Source organism: Mytilus californianus, unplaced genomic scaffold (assembly GCF_021869535.1).
Source record: "Mytilus californianus isolate M0D057914Y unplaced genomic scaffold, xbMytCali1.0.p SCAF_7, whole genome shotgun sequence".
Classification (NCBI taxonomy): domain Eukaryota; kingdom Metazoa; phylum Mollusca; class Bivalvia; order Mytilida; family Mytilidae; genus Mytilus; species Mytilus californianus.
Genome location: NW_026262723.1, coordinates 44,879,355 through 44,902,790, shown reverse-complemented (window position 1 = coordinate 44,902,790; position 23,436 = coordinate 44,879,355). Strand labels below are relative to the sequence as shown.

At 31.5% G+C, this 23,436-nt stretch overlaps 1 protein-coding gene across 1 annotated transcript in view; it reads left to right on the top strand.

The window, feature by feature from the left end:
* LOC127709125 (annexin A7-like) overlaps positions 1-17,738 on the top strand; it is a 42,490-nt gene extending 24,752 nt beyond the window's left edge. The window contains exons 6-16 of the mRNA XM_052214479.1: positions 1,996-2,055; positions 3,644-3,864; positions 4,456-4,615; positions 5,415-5,509; positions 6,814-6,927; positions 9,220-9,310; positions 10,723-10,802; positions 11,065-11,277; positions 13,787-13,862; positions 14,132-14,244; positions 15,834-17,738. Of these exons, the coding sequence (XP_052070439.1) occupies positions 1,996-2,055; positions 3,644-3,864; positions 4,456-4,615; positions 5,415-5,509; positions 6,814-6,927; positions 9,220-9,310; positions 10,723-10,802; positions 11,065-11,277; positions 13,787-13,862; positions 14,132-14,244; positions 15,834-15,956 (1,346 nt within the window). The 3' untranslated portion in view covers positions 15,957-17,738. The remainder of the gene's footprint in view (positions 1-1,995; positions 2,056-3,643; positions 3,865-4,455; positions 4,616-5,414; positions 5,510-6,813; positions 6,928-9,219; positions 9,311-10,722; positions 10,803-11,064; positions 11,278-13,786; positions 13,863-14,131; positions 14,245-15,833) is intronic.
* The last annotated feature ends 5,698 nt before the right edge of the window (positions 17,739-23,436 follow it).

The following is a 23,436-nucleotide window of genomic DNA, read 5'->3' as shown; positions in this document are numbered from 1 at the left end:
AAAGTATATTTTAACAAAACGCATTTGACTAACAGGTCGAACAACAAATGTTCTTAAACCCTGCTGACTGCCATTGGCGATTGCCAAATAAACGGATCACCGATATAATAAATGGATCTTAATTATAAATTTAATACTAAACAGAAAACAATAAACTTGCGGAAAAGATGGTATACCGCAAACAAAAGGTGCAAAGGTTTTTGTACACCATATCCGGATTTCGACAATTAATGTCTCTTCAGTGATGTTAGAAATCGAAACGGTATTTGGAAAGCCATACAATTTACCTCAATTTAGGATAGACTCTTGAATTTTGAGGAGTCAAAATAGGATGAACGGATCATATAAACGCGAAGGCAAATATAATACAAGCCCAAACGAAAAAATATAAACAAGTCTAAATTGAAAACAACGTTCAAACCTTTGATTGCGTTGGATAAAAACTGCAATTTTTATACGTGTGCATCCAAAACAAATTTCTTGGTAGAGGGGTCTAAATACAGCACAAGCAACATTTTCCAAAAGACCAAAAAAGTGAAAAAGTATATTTTAACAAAACGTATTTGACTAGCAGGTTGAACAACGGATGTTCTTAAACACTGCTGACTGCCATGGCAATTGCCATATAAACGGATCACCAGATGTAACAAAATAGATCTTAATTATTAATTTAATACCAAACAGAAAACAATAAACTTGCGGAAAAGATGGTATACCGCAACATGAGGTGCAAAAAATTGTTCCACCATATCCGGATTTCGACAATTGATGTCTCTTTAGTGATGTTAGGAATCGAAACGGTATTTGGAAGGCCATATAATTTACCTCAATTTAGAACAGACTCTTGAATTTTGAGGAGTCCAAATAGGATGAACGGATTATATAAACCCGAAGGCAAATATAATACGATCCCAAATTAGAAAATATAAACAAGTCTAAATTGAATAAATATATATATATATATATACAAGTCTAAATTGAAAACAACGTTCAAACCTATGATTGCGTTGGATAAAAACTGCAATTTTTATACGTGTGCATGCAAACAATTTCTTGTTAGAGGGGTCTAAATACAGCACAAACAACATTTTCCAAAAGACCAAAAAAGTGAAAAAGTATATTTTAACAAAACGCATTTGACTAACAGGTCGAACAACAAATGTTCTTAAATCCTGCTGACTGCCATTGGCGATTGCCAAATAAACGGATCACAAGGTGTAATAAATGGATCTTAACTATAAATTTAATACCAAACAGAAAACAATAAACTTGTGGCGAAGATGGTATACCGCAAACAAAGGTGCAAAGATTTTTTGTACACCATATCCGGATTTCGACAATTAATGTCTCTTCAGTGATGTTAGGAATCGAAACGGTTATTGGAAGGCTACATAATTTACCTCAATTTAGGATAGACTCTTGAATATATGTGCCTGATCTAATATAATGTTGCAAAGTTTACTCATCCAATAAATTATATAATAGAGATTTAATATCAGACCAGAATCTTTCTCAAATTTATATTTAGTTATTGTTTTGTATGGTAAATGGAATACAAATGTATAATGTTAAAGTGTAACACATTCATTACAGTGGTCTTTCTCATACCTTTAGAATATACAAAATGATGGAATTGCTAACTTAATTTTTTAATTTGTTCAAATAATTGACATCCATAAGAGGACAAGTTGAGCTCTACACTAAAAGAAAATTAATACCATATTGCATGGAGTATGTATATATCAACAACGAAAGTAGATGTTTTGGTTATTTTTGTCATTGGGTTGCTGTCTCATTGATATATACCCCACATCTCTTTTATTCATGTAGAGAAACACTTTGTGTTGATGCATTTTCAATCATAAACTATCACAAGTGAACAGAACATATGATAAAATAGTTGAGCAAATTCACAGATTATGACATGAAAATATGTTTAAGAGATATCTGTTCTCTTGGTTTTAATGTGAAAGAAATTATTTTTTTTAATTATAGGAGTTGCCTATGCAGGACAACCACCAAGTGTACAGCCATATGCTGGTCAACCACCTGCAGGTATGCAGCCATGCATTTTCTGTCTTTTTTACCTTCAAATACTACATGTACAATTGATAGTATCTATTCTTTTGAATTTTGAATCATTGTAGGTGATTTTTAGTTAACCTTATCTATTTAAAGAGTTCTCTAGAATTATGTAGATATAAGAAGATGTGGTATGAGTGCCAATGAGACAACTCTCCATCCAAGTCACAATTTGTAAAAGTAAACCATTATAGGTCAAAGTACAGCCTTCAACACAGAGCCTTGGCTCACACCGAACAGCAAGTTATGAAGGGCCCCAAAAATGACTAGTGTAAAACCATTCAAACAGAAAAACATTGGTCTAATCTATATAAAAAACGAGAAATGAGAACTACTTATGAACCACATCAAGAAACGACAACCACTGAACATCAGATTCCTGACTTAGGACAGGTGCAAACAAATGCAGCAGGTTTAAACGTTTTAATAGGCGCCAACCTTCACCCTACCTGAAACAATAGTGTAACATCGCAACATAGAAAGACACACTATAAATTATCAATTGAAATGGCTTAACTCAATCAAAAGACATATCAACAAAAACAAGTGAACATACACTGAACGAATAAATTTGATCTATGACACAATGTAAAAACAAAATTAATAAAACAAGGGGGTTAGATGTAAAACAATATGTGTACATTTTTTCATCTATGTCAAAAGTCAGTATTGAAAAATCATCATACCATACCATTAAGATTAAAGGCACCTGATTCATATTTTAAGTTTGACTTCATGGGCTCAGGTTTTATGTCAGATTTCATTTTTTTGTTTTACTATGAATCCAAAGTCTACAACCCATGGGTACTGATATTAGCTTCTCAACAATATTGTGCCACTGAAAACTGTATTCCACACATAGTTCGTTTTTAGGCTTTTCACATTATGGTTTAGTTTCAAGGAGAATAGTCATGGTTAATATTTCTTTTGATTGTTCATTAGCTTGCTTGTTGTTTTACAAACAAAGTCAGTTAAAGAATATTATGCAAACACTGTCGAGTAGTTGAATTCTATGTGTTTGTGTAAGGAGGGGAGGGAGGCTCTTTTTAACATCCAAATCATCAAGAGGGCCAAAAAAAAAATGTTTTTCTTTTTTTGCTGTGTAGTTGTCAGAAATTTTGTCTTGGAATTTTGAGTATGAAAATCCTTGTGGTATATTCTGCCTCTCTTTTTAATGAGCTATAAAAATTTTCAAAATTTTGTGTAATTCTTCATAAAAATACAATCACTCCCGAGATTGTAATTTGAAATGTCTCTTATTCATGTTATTACAACAATTTCTGGAATAGTCCTATTTAGAAATATATTCCACATAGTGTTGGGATTCAAGTAGGAGGTCTCTGGTGGATGTTTGTCTCATTAGCAATCATATCTCATCTCCTTATTTTTATATTGCATTCATATATCATCATTTGTTTGCTATATAGATTTAGAAAGATTACATTTATTTACATATTTAATTTCCAATTTTCTCTACACCCTTTTCATAAGTGTGATGGAGTATGTATTAGTATTTTACCATGACAACCACAAAAATGTTTTTTTTTTACATTGATTATAGGGGGTTTTGCTGCTCCACCTGCTGGTGGAGGAGGATATTCACAACCGCCTGCGGGAGGAGCTGGGTATGGAACAGCACAGCCTGGAGGTTTACCCTATGGTGCTCCAGGTGGAGCCCCACCACAAGTTCAGTCAGGAGGAGTACCATATGGTCAACCAGGTGGAGCTCCAGCTTATGGTGCACCTGGTACAGGACAACCTGCAAGTTATGTACAGCCAGGAGTAAGTTTCATTCTTGTCACTTGTTTGTCAAAAGAAAATGTCAAAGTTTTTAAAAAAGCAAACTTCAGGATAAATATATAATATAAAATATCTAGTAAATATTCAAAATATAAAAATATTGAATATATTCTATTGTTGTAGTTTTAAAAATCTTTATTATGTTTTTAAACCGTAGTAAAAGCAAAAAAAGAACAAAATATCTTATGATTTACCGGTATCCGTAATTGGGTTGTTGTCAAGATCTCATTTATTCATACAAGAGCACAACAATCAATGTTTACAATATTAAAGCTATTTGTGAAGTAATTGTTTAAGACATACAGCTCAACTAGATTTCTTGTTGAAATGTAATTATTTTAGAGATGCTTTGGCTTTTCATTTGATTAGATCTTCAAACAAATAACATTCACTGTAAATAAAGAAATAAGAATTTAGCTTTGTTTTGTTTTGATAATAATTGCAAACTTCTAATATACTACTTATATTTATTTCTTTTGCATGAAATTACCTTTGTTATCACCAAGGAAAATATCAGATTTTATAGAAACAATATATTTTAGATGTATTATTATTGCACCATATATTTCTCAGGCACCAGGTGGTCCTAATGTTGGCATGGCAACTGCTGGAATGGCTAATCTAAATGTACAGGCTAACATGGTAGAAAGGTCAAGGCCAACTATTGTACCTGCTAAACCTTTCAATGCTGAACAAGATGCACAGATACTAAGAAAAGCCATGAAGGGATTAGGTTAGTACATTGCAGTAGTTATTAGTTTCTTAAAATATCAGTCTATTTTTTATAAGATCAAAAAATGAAGAAAACAATCATTTTTGTTCTGTAAGATGACAAACTGGAAGAAAATCCTTATTTAAAATATTGTGTGATAGGAAAACTTTTTAGAATAATTGACCTTGTTTAATTCAATGACTTTCAGTGTTTTATATATATAAAGATTCTACCATAATACCCTGAATTTAAAATTTAAATCACCAAACTACATTACATGAAGGTAAATCCAGAAAAGTGCTTCTAACTAATAAAATTTATTAAGGATTTTTTTTTCATTTTTTTTTGCTGAGCATATGAAAATTTGAACAAAAATTCTATCAAGAAATGATAACTTTTGTAATCTGCTTAGCAAAGCAGTCTTACCTGTTTCTCTTCATTAATGAAAAGAAAAGAAATAATAAAAATTATAACATAAATCACCAAAAAAAAAAAATGACAGTACAACAGACCACAGCATACACCAACACTGGACAATGTATATAAGCACACATCTTTTCCTCTTTTGAAAATATTAATTATGAAATTTAAATTGATTGCTTCTGATTGAGAAATTGCATTACTAGAGATATTCTTTTAAATATTGATAGTGAATCATGTTGATTAAATTGTGGTAAAAAAATTGTTAAAAAAGATTAAATTTCATACAAATTAGATATATTATATAACATGTTATGATAGCATTTCTCAGGTCATTAGTATCTTTATTTTATAATCGTTTATTTCTCCAGCTTAATGAAATTATGAACATTTGTTGTAGGCACTGATGAAAGAGCCATTGTGGATGTTATAAGTCATAGATCTAACAAGCAAAGACAAGAAATACTGGTTATGTTTAAGACTTTGTTTGGAAAGGTACATAATCAAATCACTGTGTAATGTTATAATGCCCTCAAAATTCGAACTTTGCAGTTTCCATTCAAAATCATTGTCTGTCTTTATTTGGAATAAACCAGATGAAAACAAACTTAGTCTGGGAGAAAATGATTAATTTATTAATTGTAATTTGCATTGAAAAAGCCTTCAGAAACTATGAGTACTCTTAGATCAATACCTTGTGTCTTTTGTTTTTATGCCCCCGCAACTGAAAGTTTGGGGGCATATTGTTTTACCCCTGTTGTCCGTCCTGCCGTCTGTTCTTCTGTCCATCCTTCCATCAGTCCATCCCATTATGGGTATATAGTTATTCCAGATAACTCCTCCTACAGTTTCACTTTGCTGGCTGTTTGTACATATATTGAAGGTGTGCATGTGGTCAGGGTTTTGATTTTAATTTATATTTTGCTCTTTTGGAAGAGAGTTGAACTTTGTCATTTTTGGAGTATATTGCATAAGAGGTTCATAGAGTTTCTGGATAACTCCTCCTACAGTGAAACATAGACCTATGTGCTCCCATGCTCAACTGTGTGTATTTTAAAATAACACTTTGCATCTGCAGGGGCATCATTTGTGTCTCCCAGACACAATAATATCTCAAAGAAAGTTCTACATTGACTTTGTTATAATACAGTTACTTCAGAGTGGAGTGCGGGGGCATCACTTTGTCTAGTTATGTCAGTTGTTTTTTTGTGCCTTGTGGCAATAGGATGAGTTGAGCCATTTACAACTGATTTTTACAGTTTGTTCTTATGTTGTGCTGTTACATCACAGTCCCAGATTAGAGGGAGGTTTAATCACTCGCAAACATGTTTAGCTCTGCCACATTCTTTAAGTTCCTGTCAAGTCAGTAGCCTCTAAAGTAGTTGTTGTTGGTTGCTGTCATATATCAGACCTTGGGTTTTCTTATTTGAATTGGGTATTGCTCATTGTTGAAGGCCATACAGCGACCTTTAGTTGCTTACATCCATGTCATTTGGACTCTCATTGGTAATCATATAATATCCCCATATTTGTAGATTAATTCATTGACTTGTAAATTATGAGGCATTGAAACACCATTTGTAATTGGAGTTCCAGCTCAGATTCAAATTGTATTCTTGTAATATCTTCAGGTCTTTTCTAGGATTTTTTATCTCTTAGATTGAAAAAAGAATGTGGTAAATGATGGATTATATTTGAAGTTTTAAAATAACATTTAAATAATCAACTGTTTTAAGTCAGTTACCTGGGACATTTTGTTTTATTTACATATTATAAAAAAAAAGAAAACTTACTTTCAGGATCTAATTCATGATTTGAAATCTGAGTTAAGTGGAGATTTGGAGGAGTTGATTCTTGCAATGTTTAAACCAACTACTTTCTATGATGCTTATTCTATTAAGAAAGCTATGGAAGTAAGTAATTATTTATTTATACATTCATACTTTACCTTTAATAATAATGAGTTTTATATTTAAGTTCTTACACATAATGTTAAATTTTTTTGCAATTCATTATGCCTCCTGTAAACAAATGAAAAAGATATGTCTACCTCTGCTTCGACACTGATATTATTTATAGCATACATCTAAAATTCCTGCTAATAAATTATAAGAATTTATTAAAAACTAAAGTTGACCAAAGAAGAATTTGGCTATTCCTTTGAGGTCCCTTTTGGTCCTATAACTCCTAATGTGATTATGTATATTTACATCCTGGCTTACAAATGTTCAGATTTAAGTGTTCCTGATAAAGGTAAATCCAGAAAGGCACTTTAGACGCAAGAAATGAATAAAGTGTAATTTTCATTCACTAACAATATTGTCAATTTACAATATCAGAGTTTCATATTAGCTTTTATTGATTGATAATTTTCGGGATTTTCAAATAAAGAGTTGTTGCCCACCAAGCATAGTCCAAGACACTTGAGTTTTGAAATCAACAACCAATTTATACTTTTACTGCATTTAATCATCCTAGAAATCAAAGTATTTTAGAAAAACCTTTAAAATTGATAAAATTGATAGTGTGTCAACAATTTGTAAAGCTTTCACCAGGAATGATTAAATGAGTCAAACCTGTCCTAAAAGTCACCTCAAATCAGCAGTCACCTTCTTCTAACGGTTATTTTGAAACCTCCAAACATTTCCCTATATTTATTAACTTATTTAAGTGGTCACCTCTCTTACTTGGTCAGCTGTCACCTATTTTCCAAAGAGATTGGCATTTCTACCTCTAAAATCAGCCATTTTTAAGAGTCAAGGAATCATGTCATACCTTAAGTACGCGATATCAATTGACGGTATTTTTTCATGTATTAATACTGAGCTTGAATTAGGTGTTTAATGGTAAAAAATTGGAAGAAAGTAAAATTAAATTGTAAATTTAATACAGTTTTCTCGTTGTGCATATGCCTCATGGACAATGATTGTTTGACTGGATGTACCCATTCCATGCACTTTGGAATCAGCAAAACAAGGCCTTATTACGTAATATCCTGTCATCATATATTGAAATTAGTCTCTATCAGTGGACAGCATCCAAAAGACATACTGATCAATATTTTTCCTGGAAAACCAAATTTTTTTTCATTCATATCTTTACTAAATGGTGTAAAATATGAAAATCAAAAATACATTACACACGCAATGGATGTAAATCCTTAAGAAATTAATATGTGTCATTAAGTTGTCAAAGAAGCCAAACAAATGGATTTGAATTGCCAATTTTGATTTCATTATACCTAACATATTGAAAACTGTGTATAGGAAAGGTAGGTTCTTTGAAGGATAAGTGAATGGAAATAAAATTAAATACAATACATTATTTTAGTTGTAATATAGGTATTCAGATCCAATTTGATATTGAGTATGTAAAAGTACAATTTTGACAGATAGAGTGCTTATTGTGGATTCATAATTATTCATTGGATACCTATTTTCATGGATTTTGTGGTTAAAAGTTGAACCAAGCATTTAAATAATACTCAAAATTGACAACAACACTTCAAATGGTCTGCAATTTTATTTGCCATGGTCTACATGTTTCGTACAGGCGTCATCAGGACAAATTTTATACAGAAATTAATTACTGAAGTACTCAAAGTGGTACATTGAATTTGACGTTGTCAAGGTGAGAGAAACAATGAAAAGTGAAAGTAGCAATAACATGAATAAAGAGTTATAAATAGATAAGATAAATATAGAAAAATAAAGTTTGTTTACAATGTAAATTTGAGTTCGTTTTACTTTTATATGATACATGACATTGTTCTAAAGGCTTTAAATGTTCAACAAAGTACAAATTTTTTATAAGCTTGAATACAGACGTATACAAAACCTTAAAATCAAATATCCATGCAAATGCAATGTTCCTTCAATCCACAAGAATTGGTTCCCAAGAAAATAAATGTATCCCCAGTATATGAAATTAAGAAACTGTGTTGATGAAAAGGAACATATCTACTCTTGATTACTGTTGATTAAAAAAAAAAACCTTTTACTGTCATTAAAGAACTAAAAAAATATTATAAGTATGTCAAAGGGAGATATAAGATTAAATGTTCACATGACTTCTTTCATTTCTACATGAAGACACGATTGGTTTCTACCAGCTGCAAGCCTGTGTTTGTATATTTTTTGTCTTCAAAAATGCTTTGAACCTACTTTTACAAATGCAAAATTTAATACTGAATTTTCTATTAACAGGGTGTTGGAACAAAAGAATCTGTCCTCATTGAAATCCTTTTAACAAGACCAAACACAGATATCAAAGAAATTGTTGCTTGCTACCAAAAAAGTAAGCAACTTTTTAAGTGAAGAGGCAATATTTTGATTGTTCCCATAATAAATATAATAGTTTGTAGTGGCTATTGATTTGGAAGTATCTGTTTGAAAATGAAAAATTTAAGCAAAATCTATAACAATTTAAAAGTGATGGATATTACATGTATAGTATAAGTTGTAAGTATACCAAGGAAGCAGCGCTTTTCTTGATGTTTGTTGTCTTGAAGGTTGTCATAAATTAATCAAAACCTATCTTCTTTGGAAACTTCAAGACAGGCTCTTCATTAAAGCTCTTCCAAAACAATATGTTCAACAAGAGTTTGGTTACTTTGCTTCTGAGGTTTGTTTGAACTTTTTGGATTATATTACTATTACAACTAAGCCTTTATATCATCTGTTTAATCAAGTTCTTGAGCAAACCTTACAAATTTGGCAGAAAAAAAAAGAAAAAAAATTTTGTTGAATATTCTGTTATACTGTTGAATAGCTCCATTCTTCAGCATTTATACTTATATTTGACAGAATTGCAATAACATGTTTGCGAAAACTGGTATCTTTGATCTTTTTTTATTAAGATTATCAGTGGTGTACCTATTTCTTCTGTAAAACACCAATAAGGGGTTGACACAGAATACTTCAATGAATTATGTATTGATCTGTGATTGGACAGTTATTTTTGTTACAATTGTATTAAAATGTAAGGGACAATTTCCCCATGGGAGATTGTAGAAAGAAGAGGGGGAAGGTACCAAGGGAACATGCAAAGCTCATTGGTTGAAAACAAACTGACAATGCCATGGCAATAAATGAAAAGACAAAAAGATGAATGCCCCCAAAACACATTGCTCTTGTATCCAAAAACAAATGTCACTTTAAGGAAAAAATTAAGAATCTTTAGTTAGGGTCCTTACTTAGTATTTCAGATTTATATATAATGAGTTTTAATTTGTTAAATTTATTGTTACAGACTTGACATCAATGCTTTTGATATGCAATGTATATTTTACTTGTGTAGTAAGAAAGATACTCCCAAATGAGGCCAAAATTTAATTTTTCAATCAAAAATGGAGGAAAAATTCCATTGTTAGTAAATGATATTATTTATTGGTTCTAGTCTTAAAAACACAATGAAAATATACATTCATCTTCAATCAAGAAAAATTTCTTTGTAATTTAGTTCAAAGGCTAGTACTGCAGAAGATGTAAGTATTTGAAGTCTTGGGAATCTTGTTATTTACTTTATTTGATGTATGCCTTTAATATAATATACATGTATCAGCCAATTCAGATGTTATTTCCCAACTGTAAAGAGGGTTTTATCTACCCACATATATATGTGTATTCATATTTTATAGTTGCTTAATGCATGCATAATTCAGGTAGATATTCTGATTTTCAGTGACTTCATAATTGTTTATTATGTAGATTATGGTAGAAGTCTGGAGAAGGACATTATGGATGAAACCAGTGGTCACTTTAAACGTCTATTAGTGTCAGCATGCCAGGTACTTAGAAAGACTTTATTAAATAAGGAGCTGAAGTGATCCTAATTTAAAGAAAAATTTGTTCAAAAAACCACAAACTTACAGTTTTGATGAGTGTATATTTGGGATAAAAGAGTTTTAATTCAAAATACAAAGAGAAATTAAAGTGCATATTTGGGATAAAAAAGTTTTAATTCAAAATACAAAGAGAAATTAAAGCTCAGGTCAAGGTCTTTCCAAGAATGCTAAAAACTTATTATATAGTTATGTTATATATTCACAGGGAAACAGAACAGAACTAACCCAAGAACAGTTACAGAAAGCTGCTACACAGGGTGTTGAATCAGTAATTGATAGAAACCTTGCAAGAGAGGATGCTCAAAAACTATACCAAGCTGGTGCAAAAAAAATAGGAACAGATGAGTCTGCCTTCCTACAGGTTATGGCTGTCAGACATTACTATCAACTTAGAGCCACTTTTGAAGAGTACCATAGGGTAGATATGTTTTAAAGCTCTTTCTCATTTGTAACTGAAGGCATTCAATAAAATCATGGTAACATTCAGTGGCTCTATTCACAAAAAATGGTATGACTAAAATTGATCGTAAATATACTGAAATGTTCATACTTGTATATAGATATAAGATTTTTGTGAAATGAGTCGTATGAGTGAATCTTAAATATGTAAAGGTATTGTGCACCATTGCTTTTACTTATTTTAACCCAATGATTGTTGGGTTCACACAGCAAAACATTTTTTTTTATCATAATTTAGGAACTCCCCTTAACCATTTACTGTATCTCCTTGAAATTTGCCCAGAATTCTTCTTTTATAGTGCCATTTTGCACCTACTATTCTAATTTTTAACAGGATTTCTGAAGGAAAAACTGGTTATTGACTTGGGAATGTACGGCGGGCGGATGGGCATCCGGGCGGGCGGCTGCTAAACAGTGTCCGTGCATTTACTCGTGAACCGTTTAACCAAAGCTTTTTTAAATTTTTATGTGTTGTTACTGATGACAAAATGGAGGTCAAGTTCCATATTGACGATTTTCACTTTCACCGTTCAGGAGTTATGATTCTTGAAAGATTGAAAAATGGTGTTTCCAGTTGTGTCTGTGCTTTAACTAATGAACTGTTCAACTAAAGCTTTTCAAATTTTAATCAAATTTTAATATATTGCTACTGATGACAAAATGGAGGTCAAGTTTGATATTGACGATTTTCACTTTCACCGTTCAGGAGTTGTGGTTTTTGAAAGATTGAAAAATGTTATTTCCAGTCGTGTCCGTGCTTTAACTCATGGACCGTTCAAACCAAAGCTTTTCAAATTTTAATATGTTGTTATTGATGACAAAATGGAGGTCAAGTTCAATATGAATGATTGTCACTTTTACAGTTCAGGAGTTATGGTCCTTGTGATATTGAAAAATGCCAGGACACAAATAAATATTAAAAAAACATGTTTGCTGACACTCTGACAGTCTCTTGTTTTAATCCAAATGATTTATGAAAAACATGGACCCTACCATATCAATTCAAAACAGGGTAGCAGAGGTATGCATTGTCAATCTCTGCCTACATTTTTAAAAATACAGTGCTTTTATTGTTGTCGTCTGTCATCATTTTGAGCATTTAATCCTTGCAACCGATGGATTAGCTTGATTTAGATCCTTGTTTATGTGTAAATCTGGCCAGAAAACACAGTTCCATTTATGAAACAAAAAGTAAAATCACAAAAATACTGAACTCCGAGGAAAATTAAAAAAGGAAAGTCCCTAACCAAATGGCAAAATCAAAAGCTCAAACACATCAAACGAATGGATAACAACTGTCATATTCCTGACTTGGTACAGGCATTTTCTTATGTTGCTGGACAAGAGAAAAAATAACAATAAAATGCGAGGTATAAGTAAAGTGTATTGGCTTCAGTTTCAGTATTATGTGTATGTTCCTCCGTTACTTTGATGTATTTTATCATGTGATAATGTATAAAATCAGTTGATATTATTTAGGGAAATTTTAAAACAAAAATGGCAATAAATTTTAACAATTACTTGGTGCCATAATAATGAGATCGTCAATCTTATGGCTTGCTGGCACAACTTGTCTCAATGATGCAGTCTACTATCTTGTACTTTATGCTCATTTGAATTTCTGCTACGTACATGTATTTGTAAATGGTATGCACTTGTAAGATGGGATGGAGGAACTACAGAAACAAATCTGCCAGTTTTGTTGATGAAATTGACCACTATCTGTAATTTTGTTTTTGTCTCCTTGATATTGCGGACTTACATTCAATCCAGGTTTATTGCCTCTATCAATCACGAAAAGGAAATTAGTAGATCTTGCCTATTACACATGAAGGAAGTGTAATACAACCATTTAAACAATGTTATCAGAAATTTGAAGAAACAAAACATTTGATTCTTTTTTATATTTCCTACAACAAAGGTCATAACATAATGATTCTGCTGTCCGTTATCATGGTGTTAGTGTTGTCAACGTTAAGGTTCAGTTTGTGCTTTAACTGATTAATGAACTTCATTAAATTTCACAAAGCTTAGACATAAGCTTCCTAATAATCAAGAGATATCTCCCTGAGCAAACTTTTTATTTTGAAATAATCTATTTAAATGTATTTCACTGATCAATTGTCCATTAATTTTTTGGTTGTTTTCAAAATAGTTTAACACTGACAGCAGCAGTTGAAGACAAGACACATGGTTCTGTAGAAACTTTTTAAAAAAAACAACTAAAACTTGTTTTTCAGCACAATCCCCACTTTTATTGTTGTTTTCCTTCAGCTGAAGGTAGGGGTAACGGTTCCTAATTTTTAGGGAATAATTCTAGTGGATATGAACTGACCAACCAAATTGTTTGTTCAATCCATAGGTAGCTTCCGTCAATTTTGATAGAAGCAATCCGATGACATCTAATGGGAGTTATTGCCATATTCTTACATTAAAGTTTGAATCAATATGCAAATATTTGTTCACAGTTGGCTGGAAAAGATATCATATCAGCTGTTAAAGGTGAAATGTCAGGTGATTTAGAGGATGGATTCAAAGCTTTAGGTATGTGATAGTTTTATCTAAGTGCAATATGAAGAATTCAATATTTTCAATAGACATGAATGAGGCAGCAACCAAACGAAAAAAGATATAAAAGTCTACATATGGTTTTCAATATAGAAAGTTTTTTATAACTAATATTATTTATTTAATTTATTATTAATTTGTAAAACAATTCATCAATATATTTCCTGATATTTCCAACACTTTCTTTTTTAATTGATGAAAGCTGTTTTGTCTCAATATATAGATTTATACTACTCATATTGCAGTTACCTGTGCTAAGAATAGACCACAATACTTTGCTGAGAGATTACACAAAGCAATGGCTGGATTTGGAACAAAGGATTCTACACTTATCAGAGTCGTTGTTTCAAGGTCTGAGGTAAGAATTGAGAGTTATTGCTTCAAAAAGTTGCTATTTGTTTAGTTTTCATCTTTTTGCTTCCCATGGCAGTGTGAAGCTATTAGTTTAAGTTGATATACATGCCAATTCGATATTGAGGTCTGGAGCTGGCATGTCAGTAACTGCTAGTAGTCCGTTGTTAATTTATGTTATCATTGTCATTTTGCTAAGTTTCTTAATTCTGTTACCTATTCTAACATTCCACTTGGACTTCTATTAAAGTGAGTTTGACTCTGTGTATTGCTGTGCGTTTGTTTATTCTACATTGGCTAGAGGTATAGGGGGAGGGTTGAGATTTCACAAAACATGTTTAACCCCGCTACATTTTTGCGCTTGTTCCAAGTCAGGAGCCTCTGGCCATTGTTAGTCTTGTATATTTTTTTTAATTTTGGTTCATTTATATGTTTTGGAGTTTAGTGTGACATCCATTTTCTATGAACTAGTACACATGTTTGTTTAGGGGCCAGCTGAAGCCTGCCTCCGGGTGCAGGATTTTCTCGCTGTGTTGAAGACCAACTGGTGGCCTTGGGCTGTTTTCTGCTCTTTGGTTGGGTTGCTGGTCTCTTTGACACATTCCCTGTTTCCATTTTCAGTTTGAACAGTTAGTTCTGATTGGTCTGGCTAAGATTCTATTGGCTAGTATGAATTATAAAATTGGGAACAAATTAGGAAGGGGAAGTTTAGGAGAAGAAATTATATACCTATGGTCTGACAGTATGGGTATTTGAGACTAGATCAATGAATATGTTGCTATAGGATCACATATAGCTGGCCAAGCGCTGATTGTCAAAATGCTTTTGCATGAAGATGTTCTTGGCAACTTTCAGAAACAGCATATGATAAGTACACTTACAATAATCAAAATACTGAAAATAGAGATGCTGATATTTGCATTTAATTGTATGTATATATATAGATGTTATTACATGGTTACAGATATTTTTTGTAAATTGAATTTACATAAAAGATAAATAAAAAAAAAGATATATATTTCTCTAATATAAAATTTTATTTCAGTAACATTTTCTAGATATTCTAGAAACAAAGCTAACACATTTGTAAGGTTTAATGAAAAACCCTTATTTTATGCCCTACCTACAATAGCAGGAGACATTATGTTTTCCTGTCTTTATGTCTGTGTGGCGCATCATGTTAACGTTTGGGTTTAAGTTAGTTTTCCATGAAGTTGTGATCACATAAACTTGAAACTTATTACACATATAAATAAGAAGATGTGGTATGAGTGCCAATTAGACAACTATCCATCCAAGTCACAATGTGTAAAAAGTAAACAATTATAGGTCAAAGTACGTCCTTCAACACAGAGCCTTGGCTTACACCGAACAGCAAGCTATAAAGGGCACCAAAAAGACTAGTGTAAAACAATTCAAACAGGAAAACCAACGGTCTAATCTATATAAAAAACGAGAAACGACAGGTTCGTTATATGAACTTTGGATAAATATGCTAAATTACAGTTTTGATTGAAATTTTGTGGGTCACTGAACACGGAAATGTGAAAGTGCAAGCTGGGCATGGTGTCTGATACACATTTTCCTGTTTTATAGATTGATTTACAAGACATTAAGGATGAGTACAGAAATATGCGCCAAAAATCTCTTCATGATGCTGTGGCCTCCGAGACAAGTGGGGACTACAAGAAACTACTTCTTGGTATTATTGGCCAGTAATTTGTGACAGATCAAAGACATTGTTGTTTATTATACACATATAACCATGTTGTTTATTAACTTTTTACAAATGTTATATTATAATCTGTAAGTAAAGCTTTTGTAACTGGGGAGCCAGAATTTATACGTTTCATTTTTTTTAACTTTTGGTAGAAGTGAACTGTGATTAGTTGATCTTGTTCCTGTATCCCATGTATGAGGAAATTTTGTCCAAAGTTTACTTAAAAAAATATTGCAATAGGCTTTTATTGGTGTTGGTCCATACAAAATATATTATATTCAATGACTACAAATTCTTATAATTTTAGGTTTTGTTAGAAAATTAGAATCAGTTTATTTGACTGAAATAAACTGATATTAGAGGCTCTTTCTTACATGCATTTTTTTTAACACTCTTATTTCTTAAATAAATACGTTAGTATTTATAGATTTTATGAAGGTCACTTACAATTACATATTATACAGATGAAGTTGCACTATCTAATAAAGGGTCCATTCTTTCTTTTTGTAAATTTGCAGTTGGTTCAACATTTTCTTTTGTAAAATTACTACTTAAAAGAAGAGATAAATGTTTAAATGTCTGAATAATAACATTATATAAAGCATTTAGATATTGTCAAGTGCATTTTACAGCCATATCAATTTTTAAAAAAATCTTGTAACATATGACGGTGTTTTTTTTTCTTTCATTATTTTTGTATTTATATACTTGAATGTGGTCAAGAAAAAATTTCATTTCTGGTTTCAAACCTGGATTTTAATATGATCTGTTTTTATTTTTGCAGAAATGCTGTTTAATCTTTGCGTAAATAGGGATTGTAATTAGAATTAGACAATTAATTTGTTTTGCAATTCACAATTTACATCGGTTATTGAGACATTTTTTCTCTTGCAAATTGCGCATAATGAACAGAAAATGGTTGAGCCTAATGCTTTTTTTGTAATGACAAACATTTTCATATGTTAGTTAATTATATAAAAGCTAATTCTTTTAGTGTTTTTGTGAAGCTTCAATGTATCAGTAATGTTTTAGAATTTTATATACACAGTATAAATCATTGTAAAAAAGAGAAAAAAAATTATGTCTAAATCAGTACCAAAATAAAGTTTTACCCCTTTGAATTAGAGTGTCAAAAAGTTCATAAGAAATCATGTGTGATAATATTTATGTATTTGCATCAGACACTGCCATAAGCATCATTTAAATAAGGTATCTATTTCTTTGGGAATTTTTGATGACAAAGCACATTCAAAATAGTTTTCAATAATCTGAAGTCCATTCACCTCAAATACTTTAAAGATTATAATAATGCCACTAAACAATTTAGATGTTTAAAAAAATATTGTTAACCCTTCTTTTTTATCAATATTAATAATTAGTGTAAAGTTTTGAATTTAATATTTGTTATATCAGATACTGTTTTCAATTAGATATCAATTTATTAAGCTTTCTTTTTCTCTTCAAAATTGTTTTCAAATAAATTAAAAGTTTCGTAAGTAATCATACAAGTATACAGTTGACTATATATATTTCCATTTAATAGAAGAAAATAAACAGCATTTTCGATAAATATTATAAGTCAGAAGTTTTGAAAATTTTGATGCAATAGAAACTTAAGTTCAAAACTGCCATTATCAGATAGATGATATAAAAAATGTTATAACTGTTAGCAAATAATTTTTAGCATAATGGTTGTCATATGGATTTAATATTTGTAATTCTTATATAGCTATGCATATTGTTTATGATTTTCCTTATTATATTAAATCTAGTAAATCTTGCTTTTCTTGTTGAGCAACATTTGACAGGTGCCACATGTGTCAAATATTAGTGTCACAGATGACCACAGATGTGTTCCAGTTGTTGTAATAGCAATACTGTCCTCTTTTCTTTGATCGTAACATCAATCACTGAATCAGAGTTATCACAGTATTTACTTACCATGAACAACTTGAAGGGTGCACAATTTGCTTACCTTCTGGAGCACCAGTGATCACCCTGGTTTCTGGTGGGTTTTCGTGTTGCGCAGTATTTAGTTTTCTATGTTGTTTTTTGTACACTGTTGTTTGTGTTTTGTTCATTTTTTGCCATGGTGTTGTCAGTTTGTCTTTGAGTTTATATATCCCTTTGGTATCTTGCACCTATCTTCTATCAGTATTTGACATTTTATTAATTAATAGCTTCATTGACATCACATGTACCAAATACTGTAACTTCAGAAATTTTTGTGATGTTTTTATTATTTCACAAAAATCAACCCTTTTGGTACAGCATTTCGTGAAGACACATTAAAATAAATATTGAATATATGTTGCTCAATAATTACAATAAAATATGAAGGCAAAAATTTCTGAATTTACATTAACTGCCAAATCAGTTAGATATTTTAATAAATGACACAAAAGACTACATTTTTTTATTAATATGTTCCCTCCCTTTTAAAGTAGAATGCTACATGATATACAATAAACAAATAAATTCCTAGGATACAAAAAAGAACTATATGAAAATACAATCGACAAGAAGTTAAAAGTGGAAACAAAGAAAGCAAAAATACATTTTCTAAAAATAAATCTGAACTCAGGACTACTGGATATTTGATAAACTTATAAAATGAAATAAAACTGTGAAAAATACCTCCGTTTTAGATGATTTTCAATTACTTTGGCAATCTGAGGCATATGCAACATGAAATCAGGAAAAAGTATGATCTGATAACACCTCGTACTAACAAAAGTGTACAAAGTAGTTTACTGCATTTGGAGAAGGCTCAAATCTAGTTTTAGGATGACCTTGGAATTCTGAGGCTGATGGAATCAAAGCCAAATCATCAAGGGTATTTATTCAGGATGACCTTGGTATTCTGGGGCAGATGGAATTAAAGCCAAATTGGCAAGTGTATTTATTCATCATAATCTTGACATTCAGAGGCAGATGGAACTAAAGCCAAATTTTCAAGTGTATTTATTTAGGATGACCTTGGTATTATGAGGCAGATGGAACCAAAGCCTAATCGTCAAGTTTGTTTATTAAGGATGATCTTGGGATTCGAAGGCAGATGGAACTGAAGCCAAATCTTCATGTGTATTTATTTAGGATGACCTTGGCATTAGGGAGCTACCATTTGATTTTTAGGGGGAGGGGCTAGGATGAAAAATTTTGTCCTGCATTTTTTTTTAGTTGTAATCTCTGTCCTGCCTTTTTTTTTATTAGTTTATCCTGACTTTTTTACATAAATTGTCATCCTGCCTTTTTTAGCTCACCGGGGCCCGAAGGGCCCCATGTGAGCTTATGCCATCACTTGGTGTCCGTCGTCGTCCGTCGTCGTCTGTCGTTGTCATAAACTATTACAAAAATCTTCTCCTCTGAAACTACTGGGCCAAATACCTTCAAACTTTAACTAAATGTTCCTTAGGGTATCTAGTTTATAAATTGTATCCGAAGTTTTGATCCATCGTCAAACATGGCCTCCATGGCTAAAAATAGAACATAGCGATCAAATGGAGTTTTTTGCTTATATCTCAAAAACTAAAGCTTTAAGAGCAAATCTGACAAGGGGTCAAATTGTTCAATTGGTCAAGATCTATCAGCCCTGAAATTTTCAGACGAATTGAACAACTCATTGTTGGGTTGCTGCCACTAAATTGGTAGTTTTAAGGAAATTTTGCAGTTTTATGTTATTATCTTGAATATTATTATAGATAGATATAAACTGTAAACAGCAATAATGTTCAGCAAAGTAAGATCTACAGAAAAATTAAATGACCAAATTTGTCAATTGACCCCTTAAGGAGTTATTGCCCTTTAAATACAATTTTACGCAATGTGTTCATCAAGTTTGATAACATTTAAAAATCTTCTCTTCTGAAACTATTGTGCCTAATACTTCTTAACTTTGAATGAATGTTCCTTAAGGAATCTAGTTTATGACTTGTATCCGAAATTTTGATCCATCAACAAACATGGCCGCCATGGCTAAAAATAGAACATAGGGGTGAAATCCAGTTTTTATACGAACGCAAAAAAATTTTTGTGGTCGTATATTGGTATGACATTGGCGTCGGCCTCGTCGTGTGAAGACACATTAGTTTTCGCACTCTAACTTTAGTTTAAGTAAATGGATCTCAATGAAATTTTACCATAAGGTTCAATACCACAAAAGGAAGGTGGGGATTGATTTTGGGGGTTATGGTACTAACAGTTCAGGAATTAGGGGCCAAAAAGGGGCCAAAAATAAGCATTTTTGTAACTTCCAGACATAACTTGTGTGTAAGTATATAGATCTCTCTGACATTGTACCACAAGGTTCCATATCACAAAGGGAATGCTGGGATTGATTTTGGGGGTAATTGCCTCCAAATTTTAGGAATTAGGGGCCAAAAAGGGGCAAAAAACAAGCATTTTTCTAGTTTCATGACAATAACTTGTGTGTAAGTGTATGGATCTCTCTGACATTGTATCACAAGGTTCCATATCACAAAGGATATACTGGGATTGATTTTTGGGGGTAATTTCCCCCAAATTTTGGGAATTAGGGGCCAAAAAGGGGCAAAAAACAAGCATTTTTCTAGTTTCATGACAATAACTTGTGTGTAAGTGTATGGATCTCTCTGACATTGTATCACAAGGTTCAATATCACAAAGGATATACTGGGATTGATTTTTGGGGGTAATTTCCTCCAAATTTTGGGAATTAGGGGCCAAAAAGGGGCAAAAAACAAGCATTTTTCTAGTTTCATGACCATAACTTGTTTGTAAGTGTATGGATCTTTATGAAATTGTACTGCAAGGTTCCATATCACAAAGGGAAAGCTGGGTTAGAGTTTGGGGGTAATTGCCCTAAACGTTTAGGAATTAGGGCCAAAAAGGGACCAAAAAAACAAGCATTTTTCTAGTTTCCAGACAATAACTTGTGTTCAAGTGAATGGATCTCTCTAAAATTGTACTGCAAGGTACCATACCACAAAGGGAAAGCTGGGATTGAGTGTGGGGGTGAATTTCTAAACAACATGTAATGACCTTGTGCAATTAGATAAGATTGAATTTATTTTCTTTAGATTAAAGATGGTCCACTCCTACTGACTTCATAAACTGTGGAAGTTGAATCTATAGACGGTCAAAGATGATTTTATAGACTCTCCTAGTTGTCTATTTCTACGAACTTTAGGTTAAGATACAAAATAATTATGCAATGAGATAATCATATAAAAATTATAATAAAGAAAGAAATTCTGCCTCAAGTTTATTAGCTCACCTAGCTTTTCTCATCACATAGCGTCCGTCGTCGTCGGTAACTTTACCAAAATTCTCCTCTGAAACAACTGGGCTAAATTTAACCAAAATTTACATTGTAAAACTGATTAGCAAGACAAGATCTACAAATCAGTCTACAAGGCCGAAATCGTCCGTCGACCTATAATTGGAGTTATTGCCCTTTAATGACGATTTTTTTTGTTCCAATTTTTTACGATTTTGCCTTATAAGTGTACAATAAATAGATAGAAACTTTGAAAAATAAAAATGATCAGCAAGACTAGATCAACAAAACTTCTATGCCCAAAACCTTCAATCGACTTGGCATTTTGAGTAATTGCTCTTTAATGACGATTTTTACAAATTTTTAGTGTTTTCGCTTATAACTTAAAACTATAATAGATAGACAGACACTTTAAATCGCAAAAATGATTAGTAAGACAATTTCTACAAATAAGTCAACAGTGCTGAAATCATCATCGACGCCTTATTGTAGTTCTTGGTCTTTAATGACGATTTTTACTGATTTTGGAAAATGACGCAGTCAATTTTCCTATACCGCTGACCAGAAGTCATTTACCGCTTCCAAGCCGCTTTCCGAACTCGGTTCCGTATTTTACATACTTATGTACTATACAGAATTTCATTCTTAACCTGTCCATATGTTTATTGTTTTCAAATGGTATTTTGAGCTATCCCTTTGGTATATTTTTCATATTTATACGAGCTTTCGCTTTTATGTGCATGTCTTTACAATCCGTAAACAAATCATAGTATCCGTTTTGTAATGGTTTTGGACTTTTTACATACCAATGATCACCAATCGCTAGACAAAATAGTTCTTGAAAGAATGTCAACCTTTCTTGTCAGTTGAACTTTAAAATCATTAAAAAATAATAATCGGAATCATCTTGATATCCATACGAAAGATAATGCTCTTTATCAAGATTTACGAAGTTTTTAAGAATCGAAAATTAGTAATACGGTTATACCCACGGGGTGCGTATGTATTTTGTTTACAAAGTTATAGCTGCAGACAGGTAAAAATCAATTTTATTTTCATTATATTTCCATGCATACACAAGTCATAACAACAAATAATTGTTTATAAAACTTATAATGTAACTAGACATGTTTAACCGTCTGTCTTAGCAAAAATTCGTGTTAATAAAGCTGATGGGTTGTTTTATAATTCAAGCACAGCATACAAACACGTGATCGTTCCTTGATGTTTGTTTACTTAATTAATACACGTTGTTGTTTGTTTTTTTTTAACAACATAATTATTTTATTCATCAAATATTGCTTGTTACATAAATCATCAAGATTCCAAGCTTCTCTTGACGTACCCTGTTATGATCCACTGACTACCCAGGGAATAGTCAGCTGATTAGATTAATTGACATACATTTTGTTTACAAAACATTATAATAACAATACTAGAAAAATTCACTGATTATGTTCCTTTTAATTGTTAGTAACATTGGACTTATTGTCTTATGTCCATTAATATTGGTGTCTACTCTCTTAGTGTATTCATTGACAAAAATTCTGTAGACGTCTATGTTTTTTGTTTTCTGCTCAGATACATAGTATGACTTATATATTGAAAAACTAAGTATTGTAATTAAAAAATTTATTGAGTAATACTTGTTGTCTGTGATTTTGTATCCAAATATCAGGTGTTGTAGTTTTATTAAAAAATCTATATTACTCCTTTTTAAGAGATCGTATATTTGCTGCCAAAATCTTGTCAAATAAGAACAATTAAAAAAATAGTGATCATAATCTTCTTCTATGTTACAAAAATTACACATATCATTATTAGTTATTTTCCATTGTAATAAAAGCTTTTTTGTTGGTACAATAAACTGTAGTAATTTCCATCTGAATATTTTTAATTTATTTTCAGTTAAATATTTAAAAATAAAGTTATATAGTGAATTCATATTTGGAGCTTCTTGCATTGGTAGAATTTTAAGCCACCTGTTTATCCCTACTGACGGTTCTTTTTTTATTATTCACTAGCGAATCATATAACATTTTATTTGAAAAACATGTAGTCTCAAAATAACGATCTTTCCATGTGATCTTATTTCTCTTGACATTAACTGTACTTTGAACAGAATTTTCTTGTTTAACTATGTGAATCCAATTTTGTGGAATAGCATGTTTCAATATATGAAATTCTGCAATCCAGTTTACCTTACACTTTAATTTGTTCAA